The following is a 24,448-nucleotide window of genomic DNA, read 5'->3' on the forward strand; positions in this document are numbered from 1 at the left end:
TAATTCTTGCTTGTACACAGACCAACGTGAGTGGGGTGGCTCTACTTCAAACTGTGATCTGGAGTTCACCCGATTCCATCTTTTGGCTTGGCCATACTGTGGCTTTCTAGTTGCTCTGTTATCACTCAGGAGGCAGAAATGGGAAGAGAGATGAACCACGAAGAAAGAAGAAAACATAAGTTTTATTATAATATAATTTAAAAAATTTCAGGACTTCAGAGTTTGATTTATTCCCAGGTAACGTGTTGGAGGGAGAATTTACTGTAAGTTAAGATGGTTGGAAAAGGCCTCCCAAATGAAGTAGGATTAAAGCTGCATCCTGAAATATTGATATTACCTGGAGATAGATAAACAGTGTTGAGATTTCCATCTGAATGTGCTGGAGTGGCGTGACCAATGCACAGAATTATGGAAGAGCAAGATGTTTTTGGAGAACCATGCAACCCTTTCTTGGAAAATAACCAACATTTATTAAGCTCCTATGCTGTGCTAGACACTGTTCAGATGCTACTGTGATATATGGCTTCCTAAACATCATTGAGCCTCCATAAGACAGCATTCTCGAATGGACTCTTTTTCATGTTTGATTCATTCTGTGGCTGGATTAATTCAAATAATCATATTTGGAACATGTGGTCCAAGTACCTGACACTGTACTCCCACATAAAAGATCTTTATCTGAGGATGTTATGATAACGACAGTAGGATTTGTTGAGAGTCTTGTGTTGAACTCTCACTCTGGGTTATCTCTTTACATTCAGTGGCCCTGGAATGGGTTCTCCTCCTGTGTCTTTGGTTCCTTTTTGTTAGTGAGCTGCTGAGAATCTTTTGCCACTGTTGCTGAGTCAAGGTTCTGGTTCAGTCTGGACTCTCCTTTGAATGCCCCACACTATTTAAGTCACACAAGGTGTGAGCTGGGATGTTAATTGTTTCTCATGGCCGATGTTACTGATTATGGAAAATGTCTTAATGTTGTTATTTGGACTTATTCAAAGCATGATCTTTGTATATGAGATCTTTGTCAAATCTTCAGGGAAGGCTTTTCTTCTTCCCAATATATACAGTATATTCTGCTTTTTAATCCCTTTCATCTTGAAGCAGGTCTTTGGGCCTGAGTTCTGGGTGGGAAATGGATCCTTCTTTGGGTACAATGATAGATATCATGAGACTTCTTTTGTAACACCATTAACTTAGCTCCCTGGGTCAAAGAAGCTTATGGTATTGTTATTTCACTTGCTTTTATAAGTATCATGCAGGATCCATGATCTTATGTGATTCTTATAACAATTCTGAGAATAGACTAAATTCCCATTTTACAGATGAAGAGGCTAAAGGTCAGAGAGGCCTAGTAAGAGACAAAATTGGGGTTGGAATCCCAATCCTGAACTTGTGGATTTCCATAAACTTATCATGCTACTTTCCAGATGTTATTGAGCATCCTCCAGTTTGGAGGATTTAAGAAGGAAATAAAATATGGGGAGGCTGGACTAGCATGGTTGTTGATGTAGTACTATTGTCTACTCATGGCTTTAGAAGTAAGAGAAAATGGTATTTGTGAAACTACAAAAGATTGTAGTCTCTCTTCTGTCCTCTTTCCCAAGGGTATAGAGACCCCCCTCAATGTGGGCCCTCATCATGACTCAGAGAGGGAAATAGCTTGCCCAATGTGACCTCTGAGTGTGATTTATGAAACAGGATATATCCAAATTTTCACCACATTGGAGCTATTCAATTTTCTCTAATGGCCTTTATCTGAGAGTTATGTCTATTCGTGGCAGCCACGACCAGTAAGTCATTAGCTTAAAGTATACTGATTGTTAATTTTAGCATCCTGGGACCTGGGCCCAGTGAGAAAGGACTCTCACTTTTGCGAATCAAAGCTGAAGAACATTCGAGCAGTTGGCTAACATTTATATCAGAAGTTAGAAAGTAAGAAGAGATAATTAAAAAGTTAAAGAGTAAGAAGCAGTTGACTAGCTTGACATAGTTCAGGAGATGGCAGAATGGCTTCCATTTGGTGGTCTCCCTACTGCTGGGTACTGTCCTCATCAGAAGAGAAAAATGGAACCGATCTTTATATCAAGCACCCTTGGGTGCCAGGTACTTCACATACGTGATCTCATCAATCTGAACAGCAGTGTTATGAGGAAGGGACCACCCCTTGCATTTTATCATTGCAATATACAAACCCCAATTTATAGACAAGGGCACATAGTACCAGAGGTCACACAGCTAATACCTAATGGAACTGGGATTTGAACCTGGACAGTCTGAATTCTTTTTTTTTTTTTTTTTTTCCCGACATCTGAATTCTTAACCAACAGAATTCTGCATGGTGGTGGTCCAAAGGCCCAGCCAAGCCTCCCTGGAGGACTGCATGCCACTTAAGGTCTTGGAGGTCTGGTGCATCATTTTCTTACTTATGACTCTTAGAAAATCACCAGCTCAGGGACAGCTCCCAGATGCCAGTAACTGCAGTTTCCTTGTGTGGTTCAGGGCTTGGGGCTCCTCTCATGGGCAGCTGGAGTTTGGGGCCCCAGAGCTGGAAGGAACCTACCCTGAGTCATAGGATGGGACGCCATGGCTTTCCTGGCTCCAGGAGCCTACATCCCCCTGCAGGATTGCTTCACACCCTCCTTCAGGGGAGGCTGCTGAGCTTTGGCTCTGACAAGTTGAGCCATTTGGGGGATGGGTGGTCGTGTTAATCAGGAATTGGGGTACTTGGCCTCAGCCAGGGAAGTTTGACTCTGGGCTTGTTTTCCTCCAACTTTGGGGGACTCATGGGCACTTCTGAGTCCACTTGCCTGTCCCATTCCAAGGCTGAACCAAATCAGACCAGAAATCCCTGGAACCTCCCTGTCCACTGTCCATTCCTCTATGCTTTGTAATCACAGCAAAGGAGAGAAGCAGTTGTAACTATCCCTGTTTTACAGATGGAGAACTGAGGTGCCATCCATTTCCTAGGGTGAATTACTCTGAGCCTGGATGGGGCTTTCTGGGCTGTCACTAGGAAAAGCCTTCTTTGGATTTCCCAGGAGAGTTTGTGGGAGTGCGAAGACCTGGGTGCTGGCCCCAGGAATAGCTCAGTTTACTGTGTGACATCAGGCAGATTTCTTCCCTCTCTGGGTCTCTCCATCTGTTCATGCCGACCTCATGTGCTTCAGTTTCTTCATCTGAAGATGGGGGACAATAATAGTAATTTACTTCATAGAGTTATTTTGAGGATTAACTACAAAACATTTAGAAGAGTGCCTGATACACAGCACCTAATAAGTGTTTCTCCCTCTACTCCTCATTTTCATATCATCATCTTTATTATAAGGGGGTCTTCTCTTATGCTTTCCATTGGTTCTTATACTCTATGAAGTAAACTCCTCCAAGAAGCCTGCCTAGATTTTGACTGACCCTGGGGTTTATGGGGTCCCCCTGGGAGCTTGTGTCTCTTAAATGAACTTTTGTTGCTAGTCTTACTCTTGTAAAGTTCACAAACATACTTATGCATAAGTACATCCATGAATTTGGATGTCCTATTATTTTCCAGGCTTATGGGATTCCTGTTACTGTCCAGGTTAGGGCTAGAAAGTGTCAATAGACATATCCAGTTAATCAGGTGGAGGCTTGGAACCTAGTCTGTGTCTTGCTGAAACTGTTCTGGCCCCAGAATTGAAGAGCAGGGCTGAAGCCTGGGTGGACCCCGTCTACGTGATGCACAGGCCACCTGGGTTGTCCAGCAAGGCTTTCCAGGGCCTGAGGGGACAAGGCCAGCAAAGTGAGCCCTGAGGTCTGTTCTGCCTACTTGCTGGGCTCTGTCGCATGACAGCTGTGAGGGGCCTTCAGAGCCTCCTCCAGGGAGCCAGCACTCTCTATATTTCATGAGACTTGGTCCATTCAGCAGGGCTGGTGGCAGTTTGCTTGAGTTCTTACATCTCCCCTGGGAATAAGGGTTTTTACAGTATCTGATTGCTGCAGGAGGCTGGCCACCGCAGCTAGCAATGCACAAGGATCTCTGATACTACTGCCGCCTGTGGGAGACAAGCCACAGAGGCCCGGAGTGAGGAGGGGGACCCATTGTCCCTACTTCACAAAGCTCATTGAATGCCTCCTTTCCCCTGCGGGTTTCTACTTCTCCAGCCCTGAGGTGTTCGGGGTTCTGCTTGGAGCTTGTGTTTGTCTCTTAAACAAACTCCTGCTGCTGGTCTCGCTCCCTGAAGCCCATCCACTCCATTGGTCACGACGGGAGAGGAAATTCTACTCTGATTATTTTACTCTCCTGCTCATACACCTTCAGTGGCGCCCACCATCTACAGGATAGAATCTAAAGCATCAGCTCCTTTTGTATGCAGGGCTATAGAGGCACCTTCCCTCCCACCACCTCCCCTCCCCACAACAGGAGAGACCTGGGTCTCTAATACCTGCTCCATTTTCTGATCTCCTTGCCAAGGCTCTCCTGGCACTGAATGTCCTGTCCCATCTTCACCTGGCAAGATCCCACTCTGCATTTAAGACTCAGGCCAGATGTCTCCTCCTCTAAGAAGTCTGGCCTGTTCTCCAGCTGAAAGTGACCACTCCTTTTTCTGTATTTTCTTACCAGTGGGATAACTTACTCCAGACTCCACCACCAGCCCAGAGGTCCCCAGCCTTTCTAGAAATGCTTGTAGTTCCCTAACTTTACCATGCTAAGGATCCTGTGCCTTTCACATGCCCTTCCCTCTGCCTGCACACTCTTCCTTTCTGCCCCTTCTCCTTTCCTTATTCCCACATTCTTCTCTCAGCTTTGGGGTCATGTCCTGAGAAACTTCCCATGACCCATACCCCCACCTTCCATTCTTACCTACTACTGCTTGGAAGTCCTCTGGACTTCCTTTAGCATCCCCTTGTGTGTGTGTGATTAGTTGCTCAGTCATGTCTGACTCTTTGCGGCCCTTTGGGCTGTAGCCTGCCAGGCTCCTCTGTCCATGGGATTTCTCAGGCAAGAATCCTGAAGTGGGTTGTCATTTCCTCCTCCAGGGGATCTTCCCAACCCAGGTATTGAACCTGCATCTCCTGTGTCTTCTGCATTGCAGGTGAATTCTTTACCCACTGAGCCATCAGGGAAGCTCTGGTTATTGTAGTTTTTGTGCAGTTTGGGGATTGTCTATTCGTCCATTCTATTCGTCTATCTGGAGAACCTGCTGAGCATAGAGCTGGTGGGAGGGAGGAAGGGTACCACCAGCAGCAAGAACTGCAAGAACTAGAGGGGCGGGTGGCTCTTTCTCGTGGATTTAGGAGGCAGAGGCAGAGCCCTTTCTGTGTGGTGTGTGTGGTTGCAAAAGGCCCTTCTGTCTCACTGAATTCTGATAACCATGTGGTGAAAATAGGTACTTTCATCTCTGGTTCCCCAGTGAGGAAGCTGAAGTTCCTTCAATAAGAACTCACCTAGTCAATCAGCATGTGTTAACTGATCTATGTACCAGGCAGTATGGCAGGAGGGAGATGGTGTGGTGAGCAGTGGTGAGGAGATACAGTAGTCAGCGGGGCAGACCTAGTCCCCACCGCTGGTAGGATCCTCAAGGAAGAAAGACGTTAGCGTTAATTTCACAGTTAATTGTTTGATTACAATTGTGATAAATTCCATGGAGGAGAAATAATGAGGGGAGAGGGGATGGCATAAGGAGGGACTTGACTGAATTCCTGGGTCAGTGCCGCTCCTACCCACCGCCATGCCTGGCTCCTATTCCTCTCTCTCTCGGTGCTGCTGCTGGAGCTTAACTGCTTCCCACAGTATTTACTGTCCTGCTCCTGTTGACAGCCCTAATGGATTCCTCAGATTAAACAGTCCCAGCCCTGCCTTGAGCTGTACTTGGATTGGCCCATTAAACAACAGCAGAAGCGCCCCCCACCCCCCCACCCCCGCCTTGCTCCTGGTTCTAATTGAATAATTTACTGTAAATAGCCTCCATTTCCTCCAGAGCCTAAGCTGGCTCCTTAGCCAAATGGAGGTGAGCAAGGGCTGCCTCTAATGGGATGCAGGAGCAGAAATGAGCTGTCCAAATGAGCTGCAATGTTGTAGCAGGCGTTGAATTAAATCAGGGACACTTAAGGCTTCAAGTCATTCTTGTAAAGAACCCCTCTGGTGAGGAGACAGCGCCAAGAGCCCTGCAGAACCCAGGCTGCAAGCTCCAGGGTAGGATTTCCCATGAATCAGAAAGACCCTTGGGCAGAGACTGGAAGTAATGGAGTTTGCTGTTTCCTGCTCACCCCTACGTGTGTCCTTTTCCCATCTCTCATGAGCAAGAGTGCATCTCTCCCTGAGATATATTGGGTTGGCCAAAAAGTGCATTCAGGTTTTTCCATTACACCTTATGGAAAATCCCAAATGAACTTATTGGCCATCCCAGTATTTCTCAGCTCTTCCTTCTATGAGGAAGAGTGCTCCTACTCTTAGGCTAGCGTGTGCCTAGCACAAGATATATTATTTTGAATTATATTATCTATCAGAGAATTTTATGAGTGATTTCATTTAACCCTCATGAGGCTTCTGGGAGGCAGATATGATTGAGGAAATAGCATTCATGCAGATTGATGCTTTTCCAAAGGTCACATATTTATCAGACACAGAATCAGGATTTGAATCCAGATCTATTAGACTCCAAACTTTAAATTTGGTCTGCAATACCAGTGAAGACAGATGGCGTATGGCCAAGGGGTTACTTTGAATCCATTCTTGGTTTCCTGACATGCTCAGCTGCTTCAGAGGGGTTCTGTTCTAACTCTGCTCAATAGGATGAGTCCAGCTTAGGGCAGTGGATGGGGAAGACCACCCAGAAGTCTGTGGAGACCTCCCCGAGGGCTGCATGATTGAAATGGGTCTCTCTACAAGTCTGGTGACACTTTAGACTTTAGCTGGGACTGTCATTTCCCATCCCCTGATCTCTTTGGGACCCGTGTGCATGCACTGAGTCACTTCAGTTGTCTGACTCTTTGTGACCCTATGGGACTGTAGCCTGTAGGCTCCTCTGTTCTGGGGATTCTACAGGCAAGAATACTGAAGTAGGTTGCCATGCCCTCGTCCAGGAGATCTTCCTGACCCAGGGATTGAACCTGCATCTCTTATATCTCCTGCATCGACAGGCAGGTTCTTTACCTCTAGTGCCACCTGGGAAGCCCTTGGGACCCACAGCTTTGTCCTGATGACTCACTAAAGGAGCCGACCAATGAGGAATGGGAGATATGCTCCCCCGACTCCCATTGGTGAGCCACTTCCTCCTACCGTTTGGTGCAGTGTTTGGGAGCTTCTTTCTTCCAAGGACTCTTCTGTTCTCCGACTGCATCACTGACGTCCCATACTTAATGAAGCTGGAGGTCTCTCAGGTTGGGAGGTAGGAGAAGTGGGAGGCGCTGGTGAGAGGAAGAGGGCTCTGCTGTGTGTGAAGGGTGAGGGCTGAGTGTGGCCCCCAGGGAATGGAGTCAGACTTCCTGTTAGCAAACGCTGGCTTGTGTCACCTTTGTTGCTCTCATCATCTCCACCTGCTGCAGCACCTCACCTCCTGTCTGATCATAAGACACGGAGACCGGTCCTCTGTCACCTACTAGCTGTGTGATCTGGGGCGGTGCACATGCCTCCACTGAATTTCAGAGGTCTTATCATCACAGAGGGATGCCGATAGTATTAAAGGTGCTAATACTATATGAAGCATTTAGGTGCCTGGCACATAGTACACACTCAAAAGGATACAAGCTATTATTACTATTCTTTGCACTTTGTAAACATCAACTAGGTTAATTCTTGATAGTCTCCATTTCATCTTCCAGATCTTCCCAGGTGGTTCTAGTGGTAAAGAGCCTGCCTGCCAATGCAGGAGATGTCAGAGATGTGAGTTTGATCCCTGGATTGGGAAGCTCTCCTAGAGGAGAGCAGGGCAACCCACTCCAATATTCTTGCCTGGAGATTCCCATGGACAGAGGAGCCTGGTCTTCTATAATCCTAGGGTCACAAAGAATCTGATACAACTGAAATGACTTAGCATGCATGTATCTTCTAGATATACCCTTACCTGTTCCCCGTCCCCAGTGATTATGAGCTGTGGCTTCTCTGAGAGCTTATCTGACTCACTATCTCAGCTTCAACCATGTAGATCCCAGCTTCTCACTGAGCAAGATGGTGCTTCAGACATCCAAGAGTTTGTCCCACTGACGAAAAGAGGCATGAATAATATAGTCTATGCAGAGGGCATTGATACATGTCCTGCCTAGATGTCCCTAAGCAGGCTCTCCAGCCTCTGGGAACATGCATAGTCATGTGAACCAAGGTTTCGTTAGCAGGCAGCCTCCACTGGCCTAACTCCTGAAAGGCTATGGATGAAATGGGGCAATGAGGATATCTCAACTGGGTCTTTCAACAAAATCAAGATACATTAGGTTTATTGCATCCCCTTCAGCTGAGAGCCCAGTGGTTCCTAATGAAAAGGAAGAAATTGTCTGAGCATAATTTGTTCCATCTGGGCTCTAGCTGGCTTCTGCCTAAAGGGCTCACAGATCAGTGATTAGGAATCTGTTGTAGAATTTTGTGGTCACCAAGTGTTTCTGGAATCTCTTGGAAAGTCAGAATATTCTCCTGCCTTCAGGGACCCTTTCTCAGTGTCCCTCAGATACAACTTGATCAGATCTAGAAGGGTTCTCTAATGTTCAAGGGTGTGCTCACAGAATCCTAACTTGTTCACGCTTTCAAGGGCCTTGGAGCTTCGTGTGTCCTTAAATTTCCCTTACTGTCACCTGCCTTAAGCTGATTTCCTCTTTAACTTTTACTGTGGCCCCTTTCTTCTCCATGATGAAGATGGAGCTAAAATAAGATCTGCTTGCTCACTGTGCTCTGATCACGTCAAAGCATTCACTCTGAGACGCTGGTATTTCCCTTTTTGCTTTTTGCTTTTTGCATCAGAGTTATCGAAAAGGGAACAAATACCTCATTTTGTTGTTTCTAGCTTTTTTTCTTTTGTGCCTTTCTTTTCAGGTTGCTGACTCACTGAGTTCCAAAAATATACCTTCTCAATAATGAAATAATGAAAGTAATAACAATCGTGATGCTCCTGATGATAAAGAGCCCTCATGGAGCACTGTTATTGTGCTGGATGCTTTAGATGCTGCATTTAATAGCATCTCCCCTGGCAAAGCTGACCACAGGGCTGAACACACTGCAGACTCTCAGGACATAACAATAACTATTTGTTTAGCTCTCAACCTGGCCTGACACTTCTGCATTCCTTACCTTATGTCATTGTTATAATAGCCCTGTGAAACAGATACTATTATTCTCTGTTGCAGATGAAGAATTAGGGCTCAACATAAATATATTAAAAATTCATTCCACTTATTATTTCTATGGACATATCGAGTGTTTGCTAAGTGTCCAACCCTTAGAACCAAGTGGTTCCTGCCCTCCAGGGTCTCACAGTCTAGTGGGGCCCACAGAGCAGGGAGTAGGCAATGGCAGTGAATCTCTGGAATTATCTAAAGCCCTCATTTGTTCTGGGCTCCTGCCTCCCTATATTTTCAGATTCACTCTTTATCTTTTGTTCCAAGCATCACAAGGGGACTTCCCAAGTGGCACCATGGTAAAAAAATCTGCCTGCCAATGCAGGATGCTGGAGATGTGGGTTTGATCCCTGGGTTGGGAAGATCCCCTGGAGTAGGAATTGGCAACCCATTCCAGTATTCTTGCCTGGAAAATTCCATGGACAGAGGAACCTGGCGGGCTATAGTCCATAGGGTTGCAAAGAGTTGGACATGGCTGAGCATGCATCACAAGGGGTACTTTATGTCTAGCCACATCACTATTAATTAAAGTCCTCCTCCATTCTTCTCTCGTAAGGGTCACTTGTAACCATAAGAGTTTAATCTTTCTGGACCTGAGTTGCTGCCCTCCTCAGCTGTATCCTCCTACAAGTTCATACCTGTGTTTTCCCTGAGGGTCTTGATCTGTTGTCCTCAAGCTCAGAACATGATAGGTGACAGTCATCCCTCTCTTAACTATTGCTTTACTCAGATGAAGGGGACAGAATCTTTATTTTCACCAAGGAGGGCTTCTTCATTGGCTTGAAGAAGGAGATGACAGAGAGAGGAATGGGAAAGGACTGGCAAGGTAGGAGACAAACAGGTGGGCAGCTGATTTTATGGAGTAAGAAGGACACAGTTTGACTTGGTCTAACCTGGGAGGCACAGGCAAGCCCAGTGGGTGCTCAGTGCTGGGATTGGAGGCCCCGGAACCTGGATCGCTTTTGTTTATTAGACTATTTACCAAACCAAAATCCTCACTGAGACAAGAACTTTTCTATTGTACATTCTGGGAAGCCCAGAGGTAGGCCAGGCCCAGCACGGGTTGATCCAGTGGCTCAGTGATCAAGGATGCAGGTTTTTTCCGTGTGTATGTCCACTTTCTTCTCTAGCTGGGTCCCTTCTTGATGGCCAAGTCGTATCTGGCAGCTATGGAGTGATACGCGTCCTTGTTCAGGTTCAGTGGGAAAGATACTATCTCACCTTGCAACTGGCTTGCAGTTAAGTAAAAAATGAATTTTTCCTAGAAACAGTTCTTTCATGGCTCATTGGCTTGAATTGGGTCACATGCCTATCACTGAACCAATTCCTGGCAGTTTGGGTGAAATGACATCATCTAAAGTGGAACAGATTTGGGGAAGCAACCACCGTGCCATTACAGGGTCACATTTCCCAGACATAAGCAAAGTGAAGAACCCAGTACTGTGACAGTATGTGGTTAAAGAATTAGTATGCAGAGTTGCCAGATTTAGCTAAGAATACAAAGTGCCCGGTAAAATGTGAATTTCAGGTAGACTACAAACTTTTAAAGTATGAATATTTCCTATGCAATATTTGCTGGTCTGTGTGTCCCAATATTTGGTACAAAGCAAAATGGGTTAAGTATGTGTTTGGCAATGAAACCTAAGAAAAAATTCTAGGGGTTCATGGCGCGTCAGGGACTTAGAATCAAGATCAGATCTGAGTCTTGCATTGCTTGTGTGAGGTCAGTGTAATATAAACTGATTCAAACAGCAGAGGAGGGCGGGGGGGGTCTTCTCTCCACACATGAGATGACCCCCTGTGGCCAGGATTTGGGAGAGAAAACGACTGGGCCTCCTCACTTGGGGGCCCTGGTTGACCCCATCCTGCCTTCTCTTTCTAGGGCCCCGATCGCTGTGGGCAGGCTTTGCTGCGGATTGGCGTCAACCTGATGGCGCTGCCTGGAGGCCGCCACCTGGACTCCATCCCTCTGCCGGGTCAGCGGTAAGTCCCACTGCTGTGTCTCAGGGCCTGGCCTGCCCCATCTGGACTCTGGCGGAGGCTCGGCCCCAGGATCCTAGGGTTTGCAGGTGGCCTTGTCTCATTGCACTGTGCTGGGAGGAGGCTTAGGACAAGGCGTCCGGGATACTGCAGTCACTCAGCAAATACCAGTGGAACTGGGCTCTGAGACACAGAGGAGTCAGCCACATCCTGCCCCAAGGGGCTACTTTAAGATCAAGTGGGGTGTCCTGCTCACAGAGGGGACCCCAGAGGCGACTCTGGGTCCTGATAGTCCCAGGAAGTTGGAGCCACTGGGGGGCCTTGGCCTCTGTGAGCCTCTTGGAAGACATCAGACTCCCATTATGTGTCTTTCTCTCAAAGCCCGAGGGAGAGGAGTGGGCACAGAGCTGATCCTTGGGAAATGCTTGTTTCCCCTGAGTTGGGCAGTGTGGTGAGGAGGAAAGAATATACCAAGCAGGGGGTGAGGCTGGGATGATGGGCGAAGGAAGACCTGGGGGTCCAGAGCTGCCTTCACACAGGTGAAGGGGATGGGGAGGCAGGTGGAGATCTGACTGGCTGGTCCTGGTGGCCCTAGACCGAAGCAGAGGTGGAGGCACCAGGGCAGCAAATCTCTGATGACAACTATCCCAGTTTGCCTTGGACTGCACTGATTTTGGCACTAACAGTCCCATGTCCCTGGAAACTCCTCGGTCCTGGGCAAACCGGGACGGTGGGTCACTCTAACTTAGGTTTGGTCTGTGGAGGAACTTTGCAGTTTGAGGTTCAGAGTTTCCTCTTATCCTTTCACTTCTTGCTTAGACATTTTGATGGGACTGTTTTGAGGCAGCAGAATCCAAGTAGCCCTTCCAAGGTTGTTAAATCGTTGTTTTTTATTGCTTTATATATTGGGTTGGCCAAAAAGTTCATTCAGATTGTTCCATCCGATGTTATGGAAAGACCCAAACAAACATTTTGGCCTATACAATATTCTGATACCACTACCATCTAATCTCTCTTTTTAACCCCCGCCTGAATTATAGGGGGCTTCAACGATGTACAGCATGCATTGCTACATTGTTTGTTCTGTTTTTGAGTATTTTGGGTGTGTGTGTGTGTGTGTGTGTTCCTTTTAAAATCAGAAGGATTTATTAAATATTTACTAAGAGTCTACTGGAGTTGGATTAATCTCTATAACAGTATCAGTCTGCTCCCCCAGAGCCATTATCATAAAGAGGTTTAAGAAGATGAATATTCCTGAGGGCTGAGAACACTGTTAGAAATGTAAGAATTTCCTGTGTGGCCTGACACTGGGAGTAAGGTATAATATGGAGACCCAAATATTTTTCCACATGAACTCTAAGGTAGAGCTCAGAGATGGTGTGATGCAAACCTGTAAAGATACATACATAGTCTTAGAGATGGGATTTCATGATTTGAGCAGATGTTATCAGCTCTGAACACATGACTGACTGGCTTCAACTAATTGTGTGGTCTTATGTGAACTCCTCAACCCCATGACTTCTCGACTTCCTCATGTATAATACAGGGGTAATAATAGTATCCAGACATAAGGTTGATGTGTAGATTAAATGAGCTAATAATGCATGCAAAGTGCCTGCCATCCAGTGAGAGCTATATCAGAAGGGCCCTTGTTTATTGGGTGCCTGCTGCATGCTGGAGGCCCTCTGTGGCTCCTCATGTAGGTGATCTTAGGGGGTTCTTCTAGAAATACTTTGCTTGACCCCTTACTATTGGCAAGTCACCTCTTTGAGAAAATAAGAAATCATGGGCAGACACTCCCAGCAGCCTAATATTTTATAATCAGAAAAGAGGAGACGTGTTCTAGATGCAGAGGAATCTCAGTCTTTCCATCACCTGTCCTGCCCAGGTTGAAAACTGGATACTCAGACGAGTAGCAACTTCTGTGGCAATAGGGCTCTGGGACCCCTCTACAGATCTCACAGGGGTTGGAATTGTCAGACCAGGGCCTGTGCTGGGGTTCGGGAAACTGACATCACAGGGCAGTTTAGGACAGTGCTTAGGAATCTTGACCCCCCTCTCCCCCACAAAAATTGATTCTTGGTTCTGCTGCTTATTAGCTATAACCTTGGGCTTCAGTTTATTGATCAATGAAGTAGAGATATTTATGCTTACATCATCGGGTTGTGATGAGCCTTTAATATGTATATGTTGTTACTATTCACATATAAACTGAACAGCAAATTGTTGCTGTATGCAAATAGCTTTTATGCTTTATTTTTGTGTAGAAGAAAATGCTTGAAAATAAATCCAAAGATTAAAAAAGAGATAATATATACAAAGTGCCTGTCTGAAACATAGGAGCTGCTCAATCAATGTTACCATCTCCTTTAGATAAAGAATAAGACCCTGGAGTAGAGAATATGAGCCAAGGTAGATCACATTCTGAAACTCTGTCAGCCCCTGGGAACCACTGATCTCTCTTCCAAGCTCCTCAGAATTTTTAAAAATAAAAGAAAATTAAATTACATAAAAATGATTTAGGAATCAGATCATTATGCTTTTGGAGTCAGGACAGGCTTTCTAACTGACATTGTATAGCAAATATTGATACCTTGGGAGGAAAATACCAGACTAACATGATTCCCCAAACACTGCAACCTGCGAAAATGTTTGTTTAGAATGTCTTCAATCTTATTATTCTGATAGGGCAGGCAGGCTGCAGAGAGAAGATGGCACCTCTTTTACTACCATCACAATCTCATATTGCCGGGCCAGGCCTACCCAGAACAGTGGGGGAATATAATCCTATTAATCATCTACCACCCTGTTAATTGTCTGTGTTCTAGAGGTGTGTGCCTGGGCCACGCTCACAGCGGGGGCTCATGTGTATTTACAGGATGTCAGAGGGGTTCATTTGTCCAATCTGATGCTTCATTATGAGCAGACAATGGCAGCCGCCTCTTCTTTCCTCTTGTTCCAAGCTGCAGAGACCTCTCTCGTGGGGAATAACACCATGGTTATTGTCCCCAGATAAATAATTAATGTTGGATAATTGACTTCTTTCTGTTGTGTTCCTCTGAGACTGAATTTCACTCTGGAGTGCCATTGTTCACATCAGTATACAAAGTAAATAAATATTGTCAAGTTGTATGGGATCATCCCACAGTCCGGGTGAGCTGTCTAGGTTAGACCTTTGGTGTTTGAGACCCTTATGAGTAAATAGCATCAGAAGAGCTTTTCTAGGTATAGGCTCCTGGAACAGAACAGAAGGCAGGGAGCAGAGGTGTCTGAGGTCAGGGGTTGGGATTGTGAACTGAACTGGGTGATAGCAGGGGGTGTGATGGCTGTCAACCCTGACCACGTCTGAATCTCCTGGGAGGTTTTCATATTTTAAAAAATAATAATAATTAAAAAAAAACCCTACTGCTGATTCATGTTGGTATATGGCAGAAACCAACACTGTATTGTAAAGCAATTATCCTCCAATTAAAAATAAATTTTAGAAAAGCAATAAAATAAAATAAACAAGCCAAAGAACAGAACCCTATTCTTGGAAACTTTAATGTAGGAACCTGAAGTGGTTGAAAGCATATAAGCCTTGGGATCAGACTTGGGCTCAAAGCCCAGCTCCACTTCCTACTAGCTCTGTGACTTTGGCTGCTGCTAACATGTCTGAGCACCAGTTTTATCTTCTATAACAAGGTGACCGTGGTCATTGCTTAAAAGGTCGTCTAGGTGCTGGGGTCAAAGAAGAAAGGTCTGAGGCCTCTGGGTGCCAAACTACATTTTTATAAGGCCATCCTGGTAAGAGTAAGGCAACTCCCCACTTCCCCCCAATCCTTCCTCAGCAGTGAAAACCCTTGCAAGCTCAGGTTCAAATACTTCTCCAGAAGTTCATGGATTTATTGGTGGGAGTGAAGGGCACAGGGGATCGGCTCTCTGGGTAGCAAGAGACTGTGGCTGATGTGTCTGTAGCTGATCTTTGCTTTCTTCTTGGGTCTCTGGGCTCCCGTCTCTGTGACTGGTACATCAATTCTTGCTGTCAGCTCTGGGCTGGGTGGTAGTGGTCCGGGGATCCAGACATGGTGGTCAGGGTGCTGCCACCTGTCTGCCTGCTCTCAGGGTTGTGCTCGCCATCATCGTACCTCCTCTTCTGCAGGAGGCCCAGGCCTTGGATTTAACAGTTTCTATGGAGAGGATCCTGCAGGGTGGACTGGAGGCCAGTCTGAGGGATACACACAGGGCCACATCCAGACATGTCACCCACTCCCCCTCTCTCCTTTCCTCCCTCCCTCCCTCCCTCCTCTCCTTCCTTTCATTACTTCTCTTACCCACAGATCAAGCTGAGACACTGACATCTTCTCTGATTTCCTGCTCGTGAGGGTGGGAATACTTTGAAAGGACTTCACTAACCCCCATAACAAAATTGGCTTACTCTCATTCATCTCTTGCTATGAGCTGGTCGCTTTTACACATAGCAGTTCACTCAGTCCTCATCACAGCCCTTGTGTATACTTACTATTATCTCTGTTTTGCTAATGAGGGGGCCATAGGTCGGGTTCCCTGGGAAGCAGTCATTGAGATGGGGCTGAGAGTTCAGGATGGTCATTAGGGAGTGCCTTTGGGATTGTGGCGGGAGAGGAAGGAAGCAGGCCTGGCCGGTGGGGTGGGAGTGGGGTGGGGACAGGGTGCAGATGGTGAGCTGTGATGCCGGCTTGATGACGACTCAGCTGACCTCACAGGGACCTTTGGGATCAGAGTTGTTCATTGGCCAGAGAGGCCAGGACCTTCATATCCCACCTTAATTCTGTCAGAGTGCGTGACTTTGGGCAGAGCACGACCTCAGGTAAGGTAGCTCTGGACATCCTGCCAGCTGGGGACAGCAAGTCTTTCCTTTGAAGAGGAACCCGAATGCCACGTACAACGTCCATCCCATGAGAAAACTGAGGCCTGAGGAGCTGAAGTTCTTTACTTGTCCAGGACAGGCTGACAAAGAACAGAGCCAGGATACATGTCCCCAGATGGTGCTTGAACCTGAGTGCCGAACAGTACTCTATCCCGACTGTCTTTTCCATGATGTTCTTGAGGGCATCACATGAGGAAACCATTCATTCATTCATTCGGGTGGTTGTTTATTCATTGTTGTTATTGTTTAGTTGCTAAGTTGTGTCTGACTCTTTGTGACCCCATGGACTGTAGCCCACCAGGCTCCTCTGTCCATGTGATTTTCCAGGCAAGAATACTGGAGTAGGTTACCATTTTCTTCTCCAGGGGATCTTCCAACCCAGAGATTGAACTCATGTCTCCCATGTCTCCTGCATCGGCAAGTGGAGTCTTTGCTGCCAAGTCACCGGTGAAGCCCCGTTTATTCATTAAGTCTTCCACAAAATTTATCCACGAGTACGTCTTAAGTGCAGAACACGTCTCTGTATGGGGCTGTGTGCTAAAGGACATGATGGTGACTGAATCGGGTGTGGTGCCTATCCTTGCGAAACTCGTTCATTTATCTCAAGTGATCAGGCTTGGATTTGTAGCAAGTATACAACCTGGGGCTTTTATTTGGGATGTCTCCCTGGGAGGGAGAGATGTCTCACTAGGTTTCTGTTCAGCCTGGAGTCTGAGATGAGTCAGCTGAAGCTTGTGGCAGGCCGGCGGCCTCCTGGGTCGCCCCTGGGCTGCTGGCGAGGACCCGCCCAGCTTCCCTGAGCCAGTGAGGCCGTCCTAGGCCAGCCTGTCTCCAAGTAGATAATGGCTTGCATGTGTACGCCCTTGGTCTGCGGCTGGTTTTCTGCTGCCGGTTGCTTTCTCTGCCCGCGGTGAAATGTGCAGACTGTAATTGTCAATGGGATAATTGGATATTTTCCTGTTGTCTAAACCTAAAGGAAGGCTAGAATCAAATTCCCTTCCTTCTCCCATCTTCCAAGAGAGATCCACAGAAACATAGGGTGTGACCTTGTAAAGACATAGGAATAATGATTCCATTTTTAAGAGGGGAGGCTGGATTTAAATTCTCTTATAGTGCCAGGAACTGGGATCATAGAGGCATCGAATGTTGTTGCTGGAAGTTTCCTTAGAGCTCCCTGTATTATGAGATGGGGAAATTGAGGCCCAGAGAGGGGAATGGAGCTGCTATAATACTCTCAGGCCCCCTCCCACTCTCCGTGGAGTCCTGCCTTCCCTGAGCTGTGTTTTTTAAGTTTATTATCCCAGCTAGCCTCCCGTGATTTCTAGCAGCTCTGTGTCCTAGCTCCGGTGGAATCCTCTTGTTAACGGTGATCTGTAATAGTTTTCAATTTCATTCATTCACTCGTTCATTTGAATGAAATTCACTTTAGGCTAAGAACTTACTTTGGGCCAGGCCATGAGTAGAACTATAATGAATTATGTAAATGTCATCCTTCTGACTTAGTAATAAACATCCTGAGGGTCAGTCATTTCTGATTCGTATTTGTGCTCCAGTGGTTAAAATGCACATGAAAGAAGCTCAAAAAGTGGTTGTTGAATGAATAAATGTTTAATAAGTGATGAGTGACTAACCGCTGAGGAGTCTCAGGTGACTGTGAGAAATTTAATTCCTTAACTTGAAGTTTGTTCCTTTCTCCAAGCTGTTTTCATTCTTTATGGTAGAAAACTGCTGCATGGGGGGAAAGGATAAGCTTCCTTCTTTTTTTTAAAGGAAGTTTTACCTTGATTAATTTAAATACTGTTTCTGAGTGGCAGCCAAAGATTTAATTGGTTGAAGGAGTCAAACAGTTGGAGAGACTTTCTTTCCTCCTAAAGGATAGCAATTCAGAAATATTTTTAATCTTTTGGTTTTTTGTTCGTTGGAAAAAAATGTCTCTGCAGTCTCATTTAATGTCTTGCAGGAGAGCACAGTACAGTGGACAGCAGTGACCAGGGGCCAGAGGCTGGACTTGCTCCCATCCTGTCTTCCTTCCTCCCTCCCTTCCTCCCTTCCCAGCTCTGGTTCTGCACGAACCTGCTTTGTGTCCACAATCGTTTCCCTCTCTGAGCTTCGTTTTCTTCCTCTGAGGATGAGGAGGTAGGCAAAAGTTTCCCAGGGACTCTTTCAGTGCTAATGTTCTAGGAGTTTGTGAGTGAGTTTTGGATAGTCTTTTCCCTTTTCTGGACAAAAAGGATCCCACTTTAGTGCCTCGGGGCTGTGAAAGAATCTCATTGGCCGAAACAAACAAGGTCTTATTCCTCTCATTGAAAAGCATGAAAAGGTTTTGTGTTGGCTTTGTAGCTGGGAAGGAAATTGTAAGACATTTTAGTTTGGGAGCCCCTTCCAGCATCTGAGGGTTTGCGTTGTCCAGGTTTTATGGAAGCCCCGTGGTATAGCCTGGAGAAGTGCTTTATGAGAGGGTGGGGATAGAGCACCCGGCTTCGCTGGAATAAAATACAGATAAATCCCTGAATCCCAGCATCCCAACATGCTTCTTGATGTAAAGTTCTTATTTTTGACTGAGTTCATTCCACCCCTCTGACTACTCTTAGCAACTTGTCATCTTCCCAACATGTGGCCCCATGTCTCCACTGCTTTGCACTTGCTGTTTCCTTTGTTTGAAATCCTGTCACCTTCCAACTCTGCTGCTTCTAGTAAACTTGAAAGCATCCTTCTAGCATTGGCCTGGGACACTGTCTCAGATCCCCTAGCTTGAGCTGAACTTCTCTGTGCTCCCCAAATTCCTTCTGATTACTTCAAAATGCCACACGGAGCATACTGAAACATAATTGCTTGTTTAAAATCATTCATTTATTCATTTGGCAAATGTTTGTTGAGTGCTTATGACATGACAGGTGCTGTGCTAGGTCCAAGGATCATGTCACACTGTAATGGAAGGTCCTACCCTCTTGGAGATCATATTCTCACTATCTCTCCTATATAATCCCAACACCTAGCTTGGCCCACTGGATGCTCAGTAAAATTTGGAGGTCATTACCAAGTGTTCTTGGCATAGAAAAGTATTCTTTTACAGAAAACTCTCCGCTTCACATTAGCAGGTGGAATAGAATAAGGCAGAGAGATCCAAATTCCAGACTTAGAAGGAATAATTGAAGTTTCATTCTGAGTGAAAAGAATGTAAAGTGAGCCAACAAGAGTGTAGACAAAGATTTCCATCAACTATTGACCCCCAGTGTTTTGGGGGAACCCTGGATGCCAGACCTACAGGATTATCTGGCAATGAGGCATGGATCCCAGAAGCTAGGGGCCAGGGCATGGGTCTGCTGGACTGCGGGGAGTTGTTCCCTGTGGCACCTGAATGGCCAGGAACAGTTACCTTCCTCCAGTGATGGGCTTTGAATAATGAGGCAGGATGCTTGAGGGGCAGCAGCAGAGGCGGAGCACGGATGGTGAAGAGTCCTCAGAAGGCCACTCCTCACTTTTCCCCATCTCCCTGGCTTCCCACTCTGGCAGTTCTTCTGGTGCAAACTTGTCAGAGATCTGTGATGATGGGGCCAGTGGGCCAGTAGTTCTGGCCTGAATTTAAATAAGACACACCCTGTTCTCTCTCAGAAGGAAATAAGGCAGGAGTTTGAGAAATGACTAGGCATACTGTAGTCTTTAAATGATCCCGAGCTTTAAAAAGACTTATATATGGTACCGATGAACCTATTTGCAGGGCAGGAAGAGAGGCACAGACATGGAGAATGGACTTATGGACACAGAAGGGAAAGGGAGGAGGGGACGAATTGAGAGAATACAGTTTACGTGTATACAGTACCATGTGTAAAACAGATAGCTAGTGGGAAGCTTCTGTATAACACATGGAGCTCAGCTCAGTAATGATCTGCTGCTGCTGCTGCTAAGTCGCTTTGGTCGTGTCCATCTCTGTGCGACCCCAGAAACGGCAGCCCACCAGGCTCCTCCATCCCTGGGATTCTCCAGGCAAGAACACTGGAGCGGGTTGCCATTTCCTTCTCCAATGCATGCATGCATGCTAAGTTGCTTCAGTCATGTCCGACTCTGTGCGACCCCAAGGACAGCAGCCCACCAGACTCTTCTGTCCACGGAGTTCTCTAGGCAAGAAAACTGGAGTGGGTTGCCATTTCCTTCTCCACAGAGATGATCTAGAAGGATGGAATGGGGGTTGGGGTTGGAGGGAGACTCAAGAGGGAGAGGATATATGTATACATGCAAGAAAGTGAGAGTGTTAGTGTCTCAGTTATGTCCGACTCTTTACCACCACATGGACTGTAGTCTGCCAGGCTACTCTGTCCATGGGATTCTCCAGGCAAGAATAATGGAATATGTTGCTGTTCCCTTCTCCAGGGGATCTTCCCAACCCAGGGATCAAACCCAGGTCTCCTGCATTGCAGGCAGATTCTTAAACACTAGCACCACCTGGGAAGCCCATACATGTATTTATGAAAAAAGGGCATTGATAGTCATATAAGAACAGTTTAACATAGGAGAAAGAGCCCCAGCTATGGATTTGAGGGTGTGAATATCAGTTAAATTGCTGAAGACTGTTAAAAAAACATACCATTTAGGTAAAAACAAAGCTCTGGTCTTGGACTGCATAAATTCTTGTTTCTGCTTATCCACCTTGAGATCTTGGCTAAGTTACTTCACCTCCCAAATTTCAGTTATGTGACCTTCACAGGATTGTTTTTGTTTGTTTGTTTGTTGCTTATATTTTTACTGAAGTGTAGATGCTTTATAATGTTGTGTTAGTTTCTGCTGCACGGCAAACTGAATCAGCTGTATAGATAGATATATCCCCTCTTTTTTTGTGATATCCTTCCCATTTGGGTCGCCACAGAACATTGAGTAGAATTCCTTCTGCTCTATAGGTTCTCATTAATGATCTGTTTTATACACAGTAGTCTGTATATGTCTATTTTGAGGGTAAAGTAAACAATTAAGATTGGACCAAGCATTTAGCACAGTGTCCAGAATGTAATAGGCACTCAGTTCTAACTTCATCATGACTATTAACAGTGAGGTCTTAGACAAGTTAGGTAATGCTTCTAAGCCTCAGTTTTTACCTCTGTAGAGTAGCTGGGTAATCACCGACCATCGATCCACTGTGTGGGCTGAAGGAGAGAGTTCTTGGTTCCTAGAATGTGTCCTATTGTTGGTATTTCTTCCTGCTTACTGTGTGGGTAGTTAATTCCTTCTGATTTTAGACACGTCTCAGGGAGCCCATTGTTTCATTCTGTAATTCTTTGGTATATGACTATGCTACTCCCTTCCCCTACTCCAACTCCATCCTGGATAAATTCCAGCTTAAAAAAATCTGTCCGACCAGTAGCCTGGTATGTGGAGATAACTGTGGTTACATCTGGCTTTGGAATCTGCCAGACTCCAGAAAACCCAGATTTGGGGGCTCAGTCACCTCCTTCCAGATGTCCAGGAAGGCCACCATCCAGGAGCAGGGGGCAGGGCGACTAGGGGAGTAGGCAGCTCTTGGGGGCTCTGCTGAAACTGCACAGGGCTCCTGTGAGCCTGGTTCACTGTTGGGATGCCTGCCTGCTCCCCGGGCACAGGGGCATCTTCCTAGCATCAGATTCCAGCTCACCATGGAGACAGAGGAAATCCAACCTCGGTCTTGGGCCCTGGCCCCTCCAGCTTCTGGCTGTGGCGGTTTCCACCAAGAAGGGTATGTGATTCATTACCAGTCCATCTGCCTTGACCTTGGTTTTCATTTCCTCCCTTTGTATGAGAAGTCAGATCATCTGTACTTGGAATGGGAAGATTTCATGTCTAGGGTGATGGCAGCTCCAGGTTCACAGCTGAGGGTGGTTCAAACACTGGGAGTTGTGAGATGTGGGGACAGCAGACAGCCCCCACTAACCAGCAAGAGCTGCCCTGTTCAACCAGACTTTTTTATCTTGGGGGCCAATCAGCAAACACAGTAGGAAAGGTGGCGCCCTGGGAACCAGAGAGCTAATGACACAGAATCTGACGAGCTCTGCAATTACGGGATGCTCAGTCCAAACCCTAGGGAGCCACAGTCCACTCCAAAATTGAGAAGAACATCTCATTATGTGGCGGCATGGTAACCGCGACTGGGAGTGGACCAGCTGTGGTGGGGCCATTCTGGGTTCGCCAGGCCTGCTGTCCTCCCTGGGAAGGTGTGGGGCCGCTTCGATAGACCCGTCTGTAAGGCCTCGCACCCACTTCTGCTGTGACCTTGTGTATCCTCCTTGTCATTTTGCCTCACCCTGAAACAAAGCAGGATGAAAACTGACTCCTCCCGGGATGGGTTTCCCGTCTCAGCCAGGGCAGCATCGGGCACCCAGACCAGAGACCCAGGAGCCAGCCTTGTTCCTTCCCCTCCTCCACCCTTGTGTCCTCTGACCTCCCCCTGACCACCCACTTCTCCCTGTCCCGTGTCACGGTCTTTGTTCAGCCTGCTGTCCTCTGCGGTACAGCCTTCATCTCCTGACAGGTCACCTCCTGTATAGTATTTAATCCTCTCCGGTCCCTCTTCTACTGAGTCTCTGCACAGTTATGTCACTGCCCCGCTCCGATATGTTTTGAGTGACTCCGAATTGCCCTCAGGAGTAAATCCAAATCCAAATCCCTCATCATGGTATTCAAGGTCTTTGATCAACTGGTCCTCCTCTCTCTCCTTAGGTGAAGTCGCTCAGTCGTGTCTGACTCTTTGCAACACCATGGACTGTAGCCTACCAGGCTCCTCCATCCATGGGATCTTCCAGGCAAGAGTACTGGAGTGGGTTGCCATTTAGGCCCCTTCACAGGCCCCTGACTTGAGTCTAGTGCAACTTGTAGTCGTATTACTATTTCTGTGTCCCCAGGCGTTTTTGCATTTATGTGGAAGCCCTTGGGCCCTTGTCATCCTGGCCAACTCCTCTCCTCTAAGAACCAGGGCAAATGTCATTTCCTTTGTGTACATATTCCCAGGCGAGGTCAGGCCCTCTGTCTCCTGTGACCCCAGACTCTCCTGCTCACAGCTCCTTCCTCTCACTGTGCTGTTTATCTGATGTGAGGAGAAGGCCTGTGCGCCAGAGCGTGGGTCTGAGTCTTGGCTTCACCACTTACCGACATGTGACCTCTCCCAGCAGAAGTCTCTTTGTAAATGAGATTAACGGTCTTCTCTCCCAGGGCTGTGGGGAGGATTAAGGAGATAATATATTGGGAGAGCTTAGAACACTGCCTGGCTCATTGCTGGGACTCCATACATGAGCTACTGGTACAATTATGACCACACTGGACTCTTAGTGCTTTCTTGCCTGTTCAGGGTCTTGCCTGAGTGAGCACTGGGATTTTCTTCTGTTCAGCTGTGTCCTCAGCTTCTGGGACAGACTGGTGATGAGACCAGGGCCCTAGGGCTCCCAGCCTGGCCCCAGCACATACTGCAGCCTCTACTGATCTCTGCATCTGGCGTCCTTTTGAAGCCAAAGCCTGAGGATGCCTGGAGTCTGCCCAGAACCAGGGACAGAGGACTCTTGGTCACAGCCTAAGGCTGGAGCTGGTGTGAGAGTGTGGTGGAAGAAGGGGGTCCAGGTGCTGGGGGCTGGAGGCCACAGTGATGGTACAGATCTGCTCTTGGAAGCCCTCTAGTGGTGACTTCTGGACTCTCGCCTCCCTTTCCCAGAACCCCATGGAGGTACAAGGATGGCAGTTGTGATGTAGGATCTGTGAATTCTCCTAAATGTTCCTCTTTGGCAAATGAAAATACTCTCCTTAAAGTGAAGAGGAGAATACAGTGGGGAAGATAAAGCTGAATCCCTCTTTAGTCTACCCTTCAGGTCCTGTGTTACAGCCATGAAACTTGAGGACAAGCAAGGACTCAGCTTGGGGATGTGAGAAGGCATTTATATCTTTACCTGACAGTCCTGAACATGCCACCTGCACGGAGCATGGCCCTTCATAATGTGGGTTAGAGTGGCATTTAAGAACATACAGGGTCTAGAGTCTGATGGACTGGGTTCTGAGCCAAACTCTGCTACTTACAATCTGAGTGATATGAGATAGTTCATGTAACCTCTCCAAGCTTCAGTTTCCTCATTTGTAAAAATAAGATAATTATGGGGCCCTGCCCTCAGGGTCACAGTGAGATCTGCACAAAGCCATCCCCATGGTAGCTGGCCCAGGGCCCAGTCTCAATAAATGTTAGCAGTAATGGTTATGGAGCTTATCACAATAACCCCATGAGACGGTACAGCTGTGCAGGTCATTGTTATTCCCATTTGATAGATTTTTAAACTTAATTCAGTTCCA

The 24,448-nt window shown here is 46.7% G+C and overlaps 1 protein-coding gene across 2 annotated transcripts in view; it reads left to right on the top strand.

Moving 5' to 3' along the window:
• INSC (INSC spindle orientation adaptor protein) overlaps nucleotides 1–24,448 on the top strand; it is a 129,410-nt gene that overhangs the window by 23,955 nt on the left and 81,007 nt on the right. Inside the window, exons 1-2 of one of the 2 annotated variants that reach the window (XM_065944545.1) lie at nucleotides 2,361–2,398; nucleotides 11,174–11,274. In XM_065944545.1, the coding sequence (XP_065800617.1) occupies nucleotides 2,378–2,398; nucleotides 11,174–11,274 (122 nt within the window). In that variant the 5' untranslated portion in view covers nucleotides 2,361–2,377. Of the gene's footprint in view, nucleotides 1–2,360; nucleotides 2,399–11,173; nucleotides 11,275–24,448 lie in introns of those variants that run through there. The other variant, XM_065944546.1, reaches the window with a different exon arrangement.

Source organism: Muntiacus reevesi, chromosome 9 (genome assembly GCF_963930625.1).
Source record: "Muntiacus reevesi chromosome 9, mMunRee1.1, whole genome shotgun sequence".
In the NCBI taxonomy this organism is placed as follows: Eukaryota; Metazoa; Chordata; class Mammalia; order Artiodactyla; family Cervidae; genus Muntiacus; species Muntiacus reevesi.